Here is a 17,459-nt window from a genome sequence, read left to right on the forward strand (position 1 = left end):
CCATAAAGAAGATCCTCTCAAGCTAGATTTGCTAATGGAGTGCTTTAAAATCAGCTTATTTGCGGGGGAGAGGAGATCATAGAGACCGCACCTGTTCACTGGAGAAAATTTGGGGATTCCAGATGTTCAAGCTGCTTTTAGAAAAGGCAGAGGAACCAGAAATCAAATTGCCAACATCCGCTGGATCACTGAAAAAGCAAGAGAGTTCCAGAAAAACATCTATTTCTGCTTTATTGACTATGCCAAAGCCTTTGACTGTGTGGATCACAACAAACTGTGGAAAATTCTGAAAGAGATGGGAATACCAGACCACCTGACCTGCCTCTTGAGAAACCTATATGCAGGTCAGGAAGCAACAGTTATAACTGGACATGAACCAACAGACTGGTTCCAAATAGGAAAAGGAGTACGTCAAGGCTGTATATTGTCACCCTGCTTATTTAACTTATATGCAGAGTACATCATGAGAAACGCTGGGCTGGAAGAAGCACAAGCTGGAATCAAGACTGCCAGGAGAGACATCAAAAACCTCAGATATGCAGATGACACCACCCTTCTGGCAGAAAGTGAAGAAGAACTAAAGAGCCCCTTGATGAAGGTGAAGGAGGAGAGTTGACTTAAAGCTCAACATTCAGAACACTAAGATCATGGCATCCAGTCCCATCACTTCATGGCAAATAGATGGGTAAACAGTGGAAATAGTGGCTGACTTTATTTTTCTGGGCTCCAAAATCACTGCAAATGGTGACTGAAGCCATGAAATTAAAAGACGCTTACTCCTTGAAAAGAAAGTTATGACCAACCTATACAGCATATTAAAAAGCAGAGACATTAGTTTGCCAACATAGGTCCGTCTAGTCAAGGCTATGGTTTTTCCAGTAGTCATGTATGGATGTGAGAGTTGAACTTATAAAGAAAGCTGAACCCTGAAGAATTGATGCTTTTCAACTGTGGTGTTGGAGAACACTCTTGAGAGTCCCTTGGACTGCAAGGAGATCCAACCAGTCCATCCTAAAGGAGATCAGTCCTGGGTGTTCATTGGAAGGACTGATGTTGAAGCTGAAGCTCCAATACTTTGGCCACCTGATGAGAAGAGCTGACTCATTTGAAAAGACCCTGATGCTGGGGAAGATTGAGGGCAGGAGGAGAAGGGGATGACAGAGGATGAGATGGTTGGATGGCATCACCGACTCGATGGACATGGATTTGGGTGGACTCGGGGTGTTGATGATGGACAGGGAGGCCTGGCATGCTGCGGTCCATGGGGTCGCAAAGAGTCGGACATGACTGAGCAACTGAACTGAACTGAGCTGAATAGTGTTAAGAAAAACCATCACCACCCTTAATCCCACCATCAATATATCAACTCTGGGTTGGTTCTGTGTTAGTCTGTCAGCCGTCTCCGAACCTTTTGAGACCCTGCGGACTGCAGCCCCCCAGGCTCCTCTGGCCATGGAATTCTCCAGGCAAGAATACTGGAGTGGGTGGGAGGCCATGCCCTTCTCCAAGGGGATCTTCCTGACCCAGGAAGCAAACCCGGGTCTCCTGCGTTGCAGGCAGATTCCTTACTATCTGGAGTGTTTTCATTTAACTTGAGGGCTCCTTCCAAAGCACGCGTTTACTGTAATCGGGGCCACTGCATGTACAGTTTCGTACCCTGTTTTACTAACGGTGTTTTCCGCTCACCCGCAGGCGAAAAGTCCCCTTTCACCTCTGTTTCTGCCACAGTCAAGCCGGTGACAGCGGCCTCTGGAGCCGGGCGCGCGGGGGCGGGGCCCAGGAGGGGCGGGGCGGGGCGGGGGCGGGGCGCGGCCCAGGCGGGGCGCGGCCTCTATCGCCCCGCCCCTCCGGTTCCCGGAAGCAGCCTCGGAGCCGGTAGGCTGGCGCTCGTACGTGGGACCCCGGCGTAGGGGGTGGGGGGTGTGCCCCGGTGCCCGGCGGCTGTCCGCGGGGCTCCCCCCCGAGCGCACTCCTGGCGCCTCCCGGCGCGACCATGGCGCGCAGCCTCCGGAGCTGGCTGGGCTGCTGCCTCCTGATATCAGGTGAGGGGTCTGCGGGGAGGGGACCCCGGGTAGTCTCCGGGGCGTCGGCTCGACCGCCGGGGCTGCCCGCGCTGGAACCCCGACTTGCCTGTGGCGCTGCGTGCCGACTGGAGGAAGTGCGCTCGGGACGCGGGAGGCGTGGCTACGGCCCCAGGCAGCTTTGACCCCCAAAGACGAACCCCCTCCCCCGCGAGGGCACCCCCAGAGGCTCACTCAAAGTGTCTAAAGTTTCTGGGCGGGCCGTCAGGCCCAGCACCCCAAAATCTGAATTCTGCCCTTCAACCCCTACAGCTCTAGGGCTTCTGAGCTCTAAATCCAGTGAAACCTTTCCTGTCCTACTCCAAACTGCCTCAGTGTGTGTATGTGTGTGTGTGTTAGTCACTGAGTCTCTCCGACTCTTTGCGACCCCATGAACTGGGGCGCGCCAGGCTTCTCTAGAGATCCGTGGGATTCTCCAGGCAAGAACACTGGAGTGGGTGGCCATTCCCTTCTCCAGGGGATCTTCCCGACCCAGGGATTGAACCCTGGTCTCCTGCATCCTAGGCAGATTCTTTACCACTTGAGCTACAGGGAAGTCGTCTAAACTGCCTGCCCAGGTTCAAATAACACTATGGATCCCTCCTTCCTTTCTGATGAATTCATCCTGGGTCTCCCAGGATCCCTCATTCTCCGGTTTCCCTCCCACCTATGTCAGGCTGATTCTCCCTGGGATTCTCCACCTCTATCAGACCTCCACACAGCCAAGTGCATACCCAGCCCTCTTCTCTCCTTCTCCTACACTACTCCTCTGGGGGCTACCAGCAGAACTTTGGCATTAAATACCAGCTCTGGGCTTCCCTAGTGGCCCAGGCAGTATAGAATCTGTATAGATTCTGTATAGTATACAGAATCTGCCTGCAATGCAGGAGATCCAGGTTCGATCCCTGGGTGGGGAAGATCCCCTGGAGAAGGAAATCGCAACCCACTCCAGTATTCTTACCTGGAGAATTCCACGGACAAAGGAGCCTGCCAGCTGCAGTCCATGGGATCCCAAGGAGTCTAACACTGTGGAGGGACTAACACTAACATTGGACTTCCCTGTTGGCTCAATGGTAAAGAATCTATCTGTCAGTGCAGGATACGTAGGTTCAATCCCTGGTCAGGGAAGATCCCCTGGCGTAGTAAATGGCAACCCACTCCAGTAATCTTGCCTGGGAAATCCCATGGTTAGAAGGAGCCTGGTGGGCTACAGTCCATGGGCTTGCAGAAGAGTCAGACACTGCTTAATGGCTGAACGATGACAACATGGGCTCGTGACTTTCAAATTTCAGTCTGTTGGCACTAGTTGGGTGATGGTCTGGTGGCCGTTATTATACTCTTCTCTGTACTTCTGTGTATGTTTGGCATTTTCTGTTAAAAAGTTTAACAACTATTTCTATCTCTAGCTCAAATCTACCCTCTGTGCCCCAGGCTTATTCCTCCAGCTGTCTCTGACATTCCTACTTATGTATCCTTCAGTATCTCAAACCTAATGCAAATCCTAAAATTGTTGTTTTTATTCAGTCGTTCAGTCGTGTCTGACTCTTTTCAACTCCATGGACTGCGGCACGCCAGGCTTCCCTGTCCTTTGCTATCTCCCGGAGTTTGCTCAAACTCATGTCCATTGAGTCAGTGATGCCATCCAGCCATCTCATCCTCTGTCGTCCCCTTCTCCTCCTGCCTTCAATCTTTCCCAGCATCAGGGTCTTTTCCAGTGAGTCAGTTCTTCGAATCAGATGGCCCAAGTATTGGAGCTTCAGCTTCAGCAACAATCCTTCCAATGAATATTTAGTGTTGTTTGATTTCCATCCTCAGCCCCAGTCAGAGCATTAGGTGCTTAAGCAGGGAGTGGATATTAATATCTACTTCTTCACACCGAATGTATCAGGAAGTCTAAAGTTTATACCTCTGGAAATAGATTTAAAATCTACCCTCTCACACTATTCTATTGTTGTTTAGTGACTAAGTCATGTCCTATTCTTTTGTGATCCCGTGGACTGTAACCCACCAGGCTCCTTCTGTCCATGGGATCTCCCAGGCAAGAATACTGGAGTGGATTACCATTTCTCCAGGGGATCTTCTCAATCCAGGGATCAACCCACGTTTCCTGCATTGGCAGGCGGATTCCTTACCACTGAGCCATTTGAGAAGCCCTCACACCTTTCTGCCACCACCCAAATTCCAGGTTACCCTCATCCATCCCTGCTTCACTTTTGCTTTCCTTCTCCCCTTAGCAATTTCTTCTCTTCAAATAGACTCCAGACTCCTCAGCACCACTAAAGGATGTCTCCCTCTCCCACAAGCCCATGTGAAGACTTGGAGCCATAGAGTACATGACCTGAGTATTGCACATGGTTATTTTCTTGGACAACCGTTTTGAGAAAGAGAGTTGCCAACTTTTTTCCCTTTATGTTTGCAGCATTAGGAATGGTGCCACCTCCTGAAAATGTCAGAATGAATTCAGTTAATTTCAAAAATATTCTACAGTGGGAGTCACCTGCTTTTCCCAAGGGGAATCTGACGTTCACAGCTCAGTACCAAAGGTAAGTGTGGGGCGCTCTTGGCAGGAGGGCACCAGAGGATGGTGGCCTTGGCAGGGCTGGTCACTGGGCTGGACCAAGGAGAGAGCCTGACTGCTGTCACCCAAGTGACCATAACAGCCCAGGGAGAGCATTTCCCCTGGCCTTTTTCATTCTCTCCCAGAGTTCTTGTGAAAGCTCTGTTCCCTGAAAACAGACAGTAAAATCCTTTCTCCTGTTTCTTGTGATGGTTCATGGTGTGACAGACATTTTAACCTATAGATGGTGACTATCATCAGCCACCATGGCAGCTTGCTGCAATGTGAACTTATCAGGCTTGTCACTGTTGATGTTTTTTAAGAGAAAAATGCCAGTGATGAGACCATCTTCCAGTTATTAGAGTAGTATTGCTGAAAGTGAGAGTGTTAGTTGCTTAGTCGTGAACAACTCTATGCCACTCCGTGGACTGTAGCCCACCAGGCTCCTCTGTCCATGGAATTCTCCAGGCAAGAATACTGGAGTGAGTAGCCATTCCCTCCTCCAGTAGATCTTCCTGACCCAGGGATCAAACCCAGGTCGCCTACATTGCAGGCAGATTCTTTACCTCTGAGCCACCAGGGAAGCCCCGAGTAGTATTGCTCGAAGTCAACAGTTTGTAAGTGGGAGCTATCCAAGAGAACCGAGGTATGCACAGCACGCAGGAAGCCCCTTGCTGGCTTACCACCCACCTGCCTAGGCTATAAACTGCATACCTCAGTGCTGGGGGCTACAGATCATGTGCATGGTGGGTGCTCAGCTACTCCGAGGTTGTGTCCCGAAACGGAATTGTAAGAGAGCTGCTGGCTGTTGAAAGCCGTCTCCTCTGGAGCCAGCAGAGGCTTAAGAAGGAAGGGTGAGTGTCACCCCCCGCTGTTATCTCAGTAATGCCCGAGCTCCCAGGGTCCACCCTCCCTGTCAGTTTCTCCGTGTCAGGCCTGCTGCCGCATGTCACAGGCTGGGCTGCAGGTGACGTGTCTTTGTGTGGGGCGCAGAGCAGCAACAGGAGGCCAAGGGCAGAGAGCTGCACGCCTGCTCCCCGAGCGACTCAGAAACGGCCAGAGGCAGGTACGCTCCCTCAGTGGGCCGGGAGGAGATGCGAGATGCAGGCGCTTTGGTCCTGCACACCTCGCTTTCCCAACATATCCAGAGCTTGCTGAGTCAGAGGAGGAGAAAGATAAATAAGATCACCTTTGTTTACTTGTTTTTTCAACTTTTTAGTTCAAAATAATTCCCAAGTAGCAAACCATTTCAAAATATCAAGTATAATGCAGAAAGCTTCCAAATAGCCTTTATCCACATTCACCAGTTTTTAAGGTCTGCCACAGTGTGTCTGTCCTACATAATGCTTTCTGCCCCTTGATATTTCACTGTGTGTTTCATAAGAGCAAGGATAACCTTTTACATCACTGCAGCAGCAGCATCTAAGATTTGGCAGTTTAACCAGTGATACAGTCCTGCTACCTCAGTCCATGTTCCACTTTTGTCAGTTTCCCCTAGGACTTAAGAAGGGTCAGCCAGAGACTTGATTTTTTTCTCCTGCCATGTATTTTCTAGCCTTGATTGGTTAATTTCATCTCTGTGTTTTCTCCATCCTGTCTTGATAGCTCTGGGGATTTCGTTGTGGAAAATTAACTTCCCTCTCTGTCTCTCTCTCTCCCTGTAGTGTATTTCTTATTGTTCTGTTTTTTGTTTCTTTGCCATTGGAGTAGAAGTGTTTGGTTTTAGATGTCTGTCTTTTAGATGAGAGCTGCCAATAACCAAGAGTGGATACCTGGATTCCAGTCTCCTGAACAAGGATGTGCAGGCCTCTGCTGAGGAAAGCAAAACATACGCTGGGCGTGGAAGAAACTTGACCCTGAAAATGTGTTTACCCTTCTATGGCTCTAGAAAACATTTGATTAGAATTCAGCCTGAGTGGTCACACAGCACAGACTCTCATTGTCTGTGTGCGTTGGATAGGGGTGGCCAAGGGTGGGGCTTCAAAGAATGTACTGGTGATTTTAATATGGAACCATCTAAAACAACTAGGTGTAAATACAAGGAACAAATCATGTTAACTACTTAATGGAAAGAAAAATATGTGTAGATACTATTAAAAAATGACCTAATGAAAGGGAAGTCACTGCAAAATAACTGTTAAAATAATCTGTGTTCTGGTCAATTGATGCATTAGTTTAAATGCATGGAAGAAATGGCCACATGTGGGAAGACCCCCTTCAAGGGAATGACCCCTGGATTTTCCCAATGATGGGATGTTAAGCATCCATGAAAAGTTGATTGATTGAGGCCTGTTGATTGTTTGTGGCCTATTAAGTGAAAAAAGCAGACAGTAAAAAAGCATAAGCCCACTTATCTCTGCCTCCTAAGAGTGGGGTGGAGTGTGGGGGTGGCGCTCTGAAGTCAAGCAGACCTGAGTTCCGTGAGCGAGTTTCTAGACTTTCCACCCCTGTGCCTTGTCTGTAGAATAAGGGTGATGTCATTTCTGCCCTCCTGCAGTTGTGAAAATTCGGTGAGGTAATACTGTTGAAATAGCACACTGCTGGACACCTGCATGCTTGACAAACGTTGGTTGTTATTATTTTTATCACCTTCATTGTCACCTCTGAGGGCAGCTAGATTGTTTTTGGCACCAAGGCAGGAAGGTGCCAATCAGACTAAATTCTTACTTTTTGCAAGACAAGATCCTGGATCAGGATCTTCCTTACATCAGGTGGGGCTGATTATAGTTCCTGAGGCCATTGTGAGGTTAAGTTACATCCCTTTCCTTCCCCTTGTTTCTGCCACCCTCCCTCTGGGTGTTGGCCTGGAGGTCTGAGGCCAATGAGTTTTTTTTATAATTTTTCTAGCATGATTGAGCCATAGTCACATATAGGACATTATTTGAAATCATTGTGACGTACCTATTTTGGCTAATGTATGTATATGGACATTTCACATATAATGTATGTATATGGACATGCCCCACAACTTTCAGAGATACATAAGCAAAAAGGGAAGCTTTCTCAGTCAAATATGTTGAATAGTCAACCCCTTTCTGGAAAGACATGTGCTCTGAGGAGTTCTGTTGAGAAGAGACATCTATTGATGTTTCATCTCGTTTTTGCCCCAGGTTTTTTGACCATGGGATGGATTGTTTTTTAAATGTCTTAGTGATACATCAAGGATCATTAAGGTCCCATGGAGCACAGTTTAGAAAATGCACATATGCAGTGACAACCTCAGAGAGATAGAGGTTCAACCTTGTTTTGCTGAAAGTTTTACTTTCATTTCAGGTTCAAAGGATTTATTAACAAAAGAAACCACTCATTACATACAATTAAACAATTTCAATCCTTAATAGAGGATTATTTAACTTAATTTCAATATACAGTCATTAAAAGAAGAGAAATAGAAACGATAGGAAAAAGTAACAGCACGTGCATCACCAAATTGGGCCAACTGACATCTCAATTAAACAGTCGGGAAGTCCCTGGTTAATAGTAATCTGGAGTCCCAATTGGGAAAAGGTCCTGGGTAGTGTGTTCACTCCATGGGTTAGACTTCAAATTGCAATTTCAGAGGCTCCTGCCTATAATCCCAGGCCAAAAACTAAGGTCATCAGTTTGCACCCCAAAATGCGCTCTCGTTTTACTTTAACATTTTTATGATGCTGTTTGTTTTATCTTGTGAATCATAGGATTTTGTTAAACCCCAGGAGTGGTTGGCCAGACCTCCAGGAGCTCCCTGGTGGCCCAGCTGGTAAAGAATCCGCCTGCAATGCAGGAGACCTGGGTTCCATCCCTGGGTTGGGAAAATCCCCTGGAGAAGGGAACAGCTACCCACTCCAGTATTCTGGCCTGGAGAATTCCCTGGACTGTATAGTCCATGGGGTCACAGAGTCAGACACAATTGAGTGACTTTCACTTTCACCAGAAGCTCAAGAATTCCAAGATCCAGTCCCTCTCTTATCTAAAGTGCTGCCTGACTAGCTGTGCTTATGGGCAGGCCTGGAATCTAGGCAGTGTCCAGGCAGGTCAGAAGCAAGGTCAAGGGTCTGCTTTCCTGCTTCTGAAGCCTGAACAAGACTTCCTCCATTTTAATTTCCCAAATAGGATTCTCATGATTTTTTTTTTCTGATTTTGTAGTTACAGGAAATTCCAAGATACATGCACACATATTTTGTTGACGGAATGCGATTTCTCAAGTCTTTCCAAGTATGGTGACCACACCTTGAGAGTCAGGGCTGAATTTGCTGATGAGAGTTCAGACTGGATAAACATCACCTTCTGTCCTGTGGATGACAGTAAGCCACCTTAGTTTTCATCTCATTGTAATGTCATCACCCTGCCTTGATTATTTCCCCCTTGGTTGGCCCATGGGCAAAAATTCTTTTGAGTGCCCACCAAGTGGATGGCCTTGGATAAGGAGCAAAGGGGTTGTAATAAAGAGAGCTGTAACCTTAAGGAAGATTGTGGGAGAGACAGAACAGGATCAGCATAAGGCAATAAACATAGTACAGGTTTATTATTTATTATTATCTGTACAGCTCCTTAACTGAACAGACTTACCAGTTCCTGACTGGTTCCAAATCCTATCTCAAGGCCCATTTGTGGAAGTTCTCTTTAGAAACTGATGCCAAATATCAGTAGATAGGCAGTTTGCCCCAAGGTCACAGGGGTGGTGAGCAGGCAGCACAGGAGCTCACCCGGGCCGCGTCTGTGCCAGGGCTCTCAGCAGTGACCACCCCACATCCGCTATTTGCCTCTTGAAGTTTATGTGATGGGAGAATGCTTCAGAATGTCATGTGGACCTATTTATACTTGCTTCGGAAAACACATGATGAATGTGCTTATCTGGTCTTCAGCTTCTAGCAGGGTAGAAACAGGGTAGAAGGCTAACCCAGGCCTATTTGCAGCCCCCCAGATGTAAGAGTCAGCAGACAAGAATACCGGGTATAACTCAAACAGCACGATTGCCCGGGGCCATTCATGATTCATTCCACAGTTATTATTGAGCATCTACTGTGTGCTGAAGCTACAGCAGTGAACAAGACAAAAACCCCTGCCCTGGTGAAATGTACATTCTGATCGGGAAGACAGGTGATAAATAAACAGATACATATTTTATGACAGATAGTGACTGGGGCTCTAAAGAAAATAAAGTAAGGTGCCAGGACAGGGAGTGGGGGGAGCTGGTCTTTACATAGCACGGTGAGACAGTTCTCTCTGAGGTGGCGGCAGTTGGCCAGAGACCCAAATGAGTCGAAGGAACCCATCACGTGAATGTCTAGTAAAAGAGCTTTGGGAATGGGGGAGTGGTTTCAGACTTTGTTGGAAAATGTATTTGTTGGAAAGTGGTTTAAATATATAGATTATATAGGTTAAACACTAAAAATAGAAATACCATCTCTTGCTTCCAACCCAGCAATGGAAATAAAGAAAACTCAACCCAACCAAAAAAAAAAAAAAAAAAGGGAGGGGGGGAGAGGAATAGCCATTAAAAACAAAAAAAGCAGTCTTTACAGAAAACACAAAGTAATGTAGTTGGAATAATTGCAAATATATCAGAAATCACAATAAATATAAAAGGACCAAACCTGATTAATAAAGGCAAAGGTAAAAAGTTGTTTGTTTTTTTTTTTAAGAAACAAAATCTAACTGTCCTTAGCCACATCAGTCAACATCACCACAGTGGTGTATCAAAGGGCAGAGTACTTCAGTAGCCCAGTTGGTCTGCCCAGTTACAAAAAGTAAATGTTGATGTTTCTAACATGTGAATCTCGGTTGTCATTTTGCTTTGTTCTCGTCCTCAGCCATTATCGGACCTCCCAGAATGCAAGTAGAAGCACTTGCTAATTCTTTACATATGCGTTTCTTTGCCCCAAGAATCGAGAATGAACCTGAACCATGGACCATGAGGAACATTTATAACTCATGGACTTATCATGTGCAGTATTGGAAAAACGGCTCTGATGAAAAGGTAAGTGCAGTGAATCACGCGCGTTGCCGATGTCAGCTCCCTGTCCTCTGTGCAGCGCTGGCTGGAGGCCACGATGATGGAGAAAAGCCCTGCCAGGTGGCAGCACCTTATGGTCCAGAGGATCTCAGGCCTGGTCCTCTGAGCTCCAGAAGGTACCCGTTCTGGGTCTGGCTGGTGTGTCTGGTCGCACTTCCCAGGCTTCATGGGCAGACTTCCTGGGTGCTGGTGCAGGAGAACAAGCCTTTCTCTCCCCAGAGGGAGATTGCTGGAGAAGGCCAAGCTGACTCAGCCACTGGCTGGGGGAGAGCGGGGTCACTGGAATCCGGTGCATGGGGCCCCACATACTCCACAGGATGATCAAACCCGTGGTCGGGGCAGCCCCAGCCGTGGATGCATGTTGGGTGTCGTGTTCTACAGGACTGACCCCGCCTCTCCCCATTGCTTTCTTCCTCTTTCAGGAGCAATGCCTTTCAAAACATGAGCTGGGAGTGGGAAGGCCCTGCTGGCATGTTGCCCCTGGCCCTGTGTGACTCTGGTCACAGTCTTGACCTCAGCTTCTCAGGTCTGCAAAATGGGCATGTAACTCAGTTCATTAATAAAGTGGAGAGAATAACCTACTCTGGGGCTTCCCTGGTGACTCAGCAGTGCAGAATCTGCCTGCAGTGCAGGAGACCCGGGTTCGATCCCTGGGTCAGTAAGCTCCACTGGAGGAGGCCATGGCAACCCGTTCTTAGTACTCTTGCCTGGAGAATCCCATTGACAGAAGGGCATGGCAGGCTGCAGTCCATAGGGTCGCACAGAGTCAGACACAACTGACACATCTATGCAGGAGAAATAACTTACTTCACAGGATTGTTGAGGAATTTAATGACATAGTGAAAAAAGTAAAAAGAAAGGTAAACTTGTCCCATCGCCTGAACATTGTGTATGGGTCAATATGTGAGAGTCCCTTCCCCTTGTGTAGACAGGTTAAAATACTATTTTCATTCATCTTTGGTCACCTTTAATTCTTTTAGTGCTTCTGAGTCGAATGTCATATTTGGTCCTAAACTGACTTACGTATACGTTATGTAAGTTATGTTACATATATGTTATCTCCTCTACATTAAATCACTACTGCTCATGCATTTGGCAAGAACAGGTCACCCGTTTGTATTGTCTGAAGTGAAGTGAAGTGAAGTGAAATCGCTCAGTCGGGTCCGACACTTTGCAACCCCATGACTATACAGTCCATGGAATTCTCCAGGCCAGAATACTGGAGTGGGTAGCCTTTCCCTTCTCCAGGGGATCTTCCCAACCCAGGGATCAAACCCAGGTCTCATGCATTACAGGAGGATTCTTTACCAGCTGAGCCACAAGGGAAGCCCAAGAATACTGGTGTGGGCAGCCTATTCTTTATCCAGCGGATCTTCCTGACCCAGGAATCAAACCAGGGTCTCCTGCAGTGCAAGCAGATTCTTTACCAGCTGAGCTACCAGTGAATCCTGTATTATCTGAGGAATGATGTAATTAAATTTATATCTACATACTGTGTAGTCCCCCAAAATCTCAAGTTAATTTCCCCCCAAAAATGCTCCATTGTGATCAATTCGTAATGTATACAAATATCAGATCACACTGTTGTACACCTGAAACTACTAAGATATTGTGTATCAACTACACTTCAATTTTTTTAAATGTTTAGTTAAATGATGTAGGATATCTGCCTTCTTCACAGGAAAGATGATTTTGCTTATAATCAAGACCCTGAGATTATGTGTGTCTAGGAAGCAGTACAGAACAATAAGTTTTTTGATTACTTGTCGAATGCAGGGGTCCCTGTTAAACTCTGAGATACAAAGATAACTCCTGGAGCGAGCAGGAGATTAAGGATCTGATTAAGAATCAGATTCCACAGTTACCCAGGGCCTGAGTGCCTCCTTCCCCAGGCATGAAATGCAAAATTCAGTCTATCTTTAGCTTCTGGTCTAGAATATGCCCTCAGGCCTGGCATATGGTCGCACATTTGCCCTTCCTTCCGCCTGTGGTGGGAAGACTTTGGTGTGAGCACGCGGAGTGTGGGAAAGGCTGCGTGCTCCCCAGCGTGTGCCTCACTGGTGCCTGCAGGGCCGCCTCCACCAGTTTATCATGCTAGCAGTTCAGTGATTGTGCCACTTTACCCCTGCCCAGCCCTCACCCTTCTGCAAATCCAGTCCCCAGTGTGATGGTGTTAGGAGGTAGATCATAAAGGTGGAGCCCTTGTGAGTGGTCTTAGCGCCCTTTTAGAGGAGGCCCCAGAGAGCTTCCTCACCCCTTCCACCCCTTGGGGAGGACTCAGCAGGGAAACCCAGTAATGAACCAGGAAGCAGGCCCTCCTGAGAGGCCAAATCTGCTGGTGCTTTAATCTTGGACTTCCCAGTATCCAGAGCTGTGGGAAAGAAATGTGTGTCAATAAGCCACCCAGTCTTTGGCATTCTGTTTACAGCAGCTTGAGAGAAATAAGATTAAATGGTTCCCTTTTAGAATGCAAGTGTCTCTGATACAGTGCCACCAGCTCAAGTCCCTGAACTAAAAATATTAAAAGCTTCTAGAAATTCTTTCTTCCTGGAAGGAGAGAGTGAGGAGATAAAACCAGAAGTTGGGGCTTATCTGGTGGTCCAGTGGTGAAGAATTGGCCTTGCAATGCAAGGGACTATACTTGTCATGTTTCACTTGGTACAATCCAGTTCTTGCCTTCAGGGAGCTCAGCTTCTCATACAAGAAAAGAACAGAGACAAGCTGTCAGCAAGCCCAACACCCAAAGAAAAGTGACCAATTACTAAAGTGAAAACAGTCTGTGCTCAGTTTCTATTGAAACTCCTATTCACAAGGCAAATTTTTCACAAGGCCCTGTTATAAGGAGTTTGTAACCATGCTGGAAATACAGGCCATGTGTACTCTTTTAATTCCCTTTATTTTGCTGGAAACTATTGTTACCAAATCCAGGCTCACTCTGCTCACCACACAACAAGCCAATAAATCAGAGAGGAGGTATTGAGCCTAGGAATAATGACTTTATTTGAAAAAACAGAAAACCGAGAAGATGGCAGACTAATGTTTCAAAATAACCTTCTTATCGGGCTCTGGGTGCCAGGTTCTTTTATAGAATAGAGAGGGGAAGGAAGTGAGGAAGTAAAAAGGCCATTAATCTCGCAAGTATCTCCTGGAATGGCCAACCTCTGGGGTGGTGGGTGGGGGGTGCTGGCTGTGTTCATTTCTTCCTTCCTGTAGCCGTTCACAGGTGGACAGAATCCTGAACAATGGCACTCTGGTCTAAGAGTAAAGGAGAGGGGCAGGGTACCCCCAGGCAGCCCATTACATATAAATAGTATCCTCGTAGTGAACAACAAAATAGTATCCTCGTAGGAAGCAAAGGTTAAAGTAAAGGAAACAGATCCAATATGGAGTCAGATTTTGTTCTTCCCTGCAACACTATTTTGGTTTCTCAAATTCAGAAATATACCATCAATTACGATATCTTATGTTCAAATTAAACTAAGATAAGTCTGGGATGGCCCCACCAGAGGCAGGCTATGGTGTATATCCTTGAGGTGAGATGAGCCGCTCGGGGAGGGCAGCCCAGGTGCATGAACGGAGAAGTGATTCAGAGGAGAACCCCAGGCAGCTAGGGCCAGAAGTAACATTGGGTCTTACTGTAGATGACTGGTGTGTTCATTTGCCAGGGCTACAGTAACAAAGTACCATAAACTGGACAGATGAAACAACAGAAATGTATCGTCTCAAGGTTCTAAAGGCTGCAAGTCCAAGATCAAGGTGTCAGCAAGATTGGTTCCTTCTAAGGACCAAGAGGAAGGATCTGTTCCAGGCTTCCCACCCAGCTTCTGGTGGGAGCTGGCCAATTTTGAATCCTTTAGTATATAGAGGCATCACCCCAGTCCCTGCCTTCATCTTTAAGTGGCATTCTGTGTACCCGTCTGTGTCTAAATGTCCTCTTCTTTTAAGGACACCAGTCATACTGGACTGGGGCCCACGCTAATAACCTCATTTATGTTGATTACATCTAAAAAAACCTGTCCAGCCAGTCACTTTTGAAAGTACTAGGGTTAGCATTTTGATGTAAGAATTTGGGAGGACAAAATTCAACCCATACAACTGGTTTATCTTTAAAAAAAGAAAAAAAGAAAGTGGGATGGTTTGCATATCATTTAGACTAGGGAATTCAGGGAATAAGGCAATTTGCCAGGACCATGGTCAATCCTTGTCCTTCCCCCTCCTTCCCACTTAGAATGATCTCAGGGTCACCTGAGATGACCTGGGAGGAGTATCTGCTTCCTTTATCCTCCTATTTTGAGCCTGAAGTAAAGATTATAGCCAGTAAGTGGCAGGTGGCAGGGTGGGTGGGGCAATGGGAAGTGATGTCCCTTCACTGCTGAGGCATGTTCTGATTTTTTTCTCTGTTACTAGTTTTCAATTTCTGGTCAGTACGACTTCGAGTTCCTCCGAAATCTTGAGTCACAGACAACTTACTGTGTTCAGGTTCGAGGGCTTCTTCCTGATCGGAACAAAGCTGGAGAATGGAGTGAGCCTGTCTGTGAGCAAACAACCATTGACGGTGAGTCTTGAGATGCACCATCTGCAGTTCTGTGTCCTCTGAGCACCCTCTTTTTTTTTTTTTTTTGGACGTGGGTGGTGGTGGTGGTGGGGTTCATGCTGCAAGGCTTGTGAGATCTGTGTTCCCCAAACAGGGACTGAACCCGTGTCTCTTGCAGTGAAAGCACAGAGTCGTAACCCCTGGACTGCCAGGGAATTCCCTCCTCTGAGCATCTTAAGTGGCTTTAGAGACTCCCAGCAAGTGTGCCAGCTGAAAGGCTCCTTAGAGATCATCACCCAGCTCAAACTCCAGTTCATCCCTGACTGACTGAGCCTCTTGCTGGGAAGGAGACCACCACCTTCTGAGGCAGCTTGTTCACTCCTAGATCCAAGGGATTGATGGACAGTCCTTCCGTCCAGGGAACTAAGGTCTCCCCACACACACCCACCTCCAGCATGCTTGTTCTCTCCTCTTGGGCTCCCTGAGGAAGTCTCAGTCCTCCCAAGACCACCCAGCAAAGGTTGAGCCCAGATGCCCTCTACTAGACACCTTTCCTTCCCAGGCTGTACACGTCCAGTTCCTTCCCCCATCGTAGGAAGAGTTTGGAAACCCCACCACTGTCCTCAGCAAGATAGTCTTAGGGTTCCTCATGAATTATAGCACCAGAACCTCCACACAGTCCCCCACATATGAGATACATGTGCCCCAGTATCTAGCATAGTGCCTCCACACTTGATGTTTCTTAAAACACAGGGAGGGAGGAAGGGAAGGAGGAAAAGAGGGGAGAGGAGGGTACCAGTTGGCCTAGACACTGAGTAATTATGTAGAGATGTATTGTCATTCGAGATGATAAAATCTTGTAGTCTGCACACACATGAGGGGCCTTTTGTTATTTAAAGACGTTGTCCAGACGATCCACCAGCTCAGATGCACACAAGCAGGTCTTGATCCTGGCTCTTTTCATTTATGGAGTGCCTTTGGAAAGCAAAGCCGTGATCTGGGGTTTACAGAAATACAAAGGAGAGCAATTGTAAGAAAAGAATTATCTCTAGAGTTTGAGGGAGACTGGAAGCATGTATTTGTACACCTGAAACTGTCACAGCATTGTTAATTGGCTATAATCCAATATAAAATAAAAGGTCTAAAAACAAAAGGCAACAAGAATGATGCCCAGCAACTGTGTAACCATATGAAAAAAAAATTTCCTCCAGATAGAGGGGAAAACTTTCCATCTTCTGTGTCACTGCAGTCCTGAGGCCGCTGTTGCTGCCATCATGGTGCATCGTCATTTCAGTTTATCAAGTTCTTCCTGAATGTTGGTTTTTGTCATTGGATGTATTTCTCACCCAATTTTGTGTTGTCTTTCAAAGAAAAACTGATTTGCTAGAAAGAGCTTCAGGATCTTTAACAGTTTGTTGTTTAAACCATTGGTGTGTCCAGGATACGCCTTTCTCTAGACCGCTTAACTACCTAATGGTCACCAATCCATATGAACATAGTGGACTATTTTCTAAGCTATTGTGTTTGACTGTCCGCAAAGTCACCGTGAAAGACTTTGGCAAATATCAGCTGAAGTCAACACCCAGTGCCAAGTGCATTATTGTCCCAACTTTGTTGGGACCCAACACTGTTGGGTGTCCCAGTTGTGTTCCCCAAACAGGGGACACACAGTTGTGTTGTCCCAGTGAATGTTTATGGGATATTTCCCAAAACAAGAGCCCTGTAGTCAGATGTGCCTGGAAATGAAGGTTCACTGCTTCTCCCTCTCAGAAAAAAACACCCTATATATGAGCATTTTTAGCATGTTTGATCTTTCAATACCTTTTTTGAGAAGGAACATTTCCAAGAACACAGCTTGAAAAAAACAGCCCACAATAGAATGGGAAAGACTAGATATATATTTAAGAAAATTAGAGATATCAAGGGACTATTTCATGCAAGGATGGGCACAGTAAAGGACAGAAACAGCAAGGACCACACAGAAGCAGAAGAGATGAAGAAGAGGTGGCAAGAATACACAGAAGAACTATACAAAAAAGATGTTCATGACTGGGATAACCACGATGGTATGATCGCTCCCCTAGAGCCAGACATCCTGGAGTGTGAAGTCAAGTGGGCCTTAGGAAGCATCACTATGAACAAAGCTAGTGGAGGTGATGGAATTCCAGCTCAGCTGTTTCAAATCCTAAAAGATGATGCTGTGAAAGTGCTACACTCAATATGTCAGCAAATTTGGAAAAGTCAGCAGTGGCCGCAGGATTGGAAAGGGTGAGTTTTCATTCCAATCCCAAAGAAGGACAGTGCCAAAGAATG

At 46.7% G+C, this 17,459-nt stretch overlaps 1 protein-coding gene across 1 annotated transcript in view; it reads left to right on the forward strand.

The window, feature by feature from the left end:
• The first annotated feature begins 1,856 nt into the window (after positions 1-1,856).
• Positions 1,857-17,459, forward strand: part of IL10RB (interleukin 10 receptor subunit beta) — a 30,193-nt gene continuing 14,590 nt past the window's right edge. Inside the window, exons 1-5 of the mRNA XM_065913453.1 lie at positions 1,857-2,042; positions 4,480-4,603; positions 8,743-8,900; positions 10,410-10,576; positions 15,020-15,167. Of these exons, the coding sequence (XP_065769525.1) occupies positions 1,994-2,042; positions 4,480-4,603; positions 8,743-8,900; positions 10,410-10,576; positions 15,020-15,167 (646 nt within the window). The 5' untranslated portion in view covers positions 1,857-1,993. The remainder of the gene's footprint in view (positions 2,043-4,479; positions 4,604-8,742; positions 8,901-10,409; positions 10,577-15,019; positions 15,168-17,459) is intronic.

Source organism: Muntiacus reevesi, chromosome 21 (assembly GCF_963930625.1).
Source record: "Muntiacus reevesi chromosome 21, mMunRee1.1, whole genome shotgun sequence".
NCBI lineage: Eukaryota > Metazoa > Chordata > Mammalia > Artiodactyla > Cervidae > Muntiacus > Muntiacus reevesi.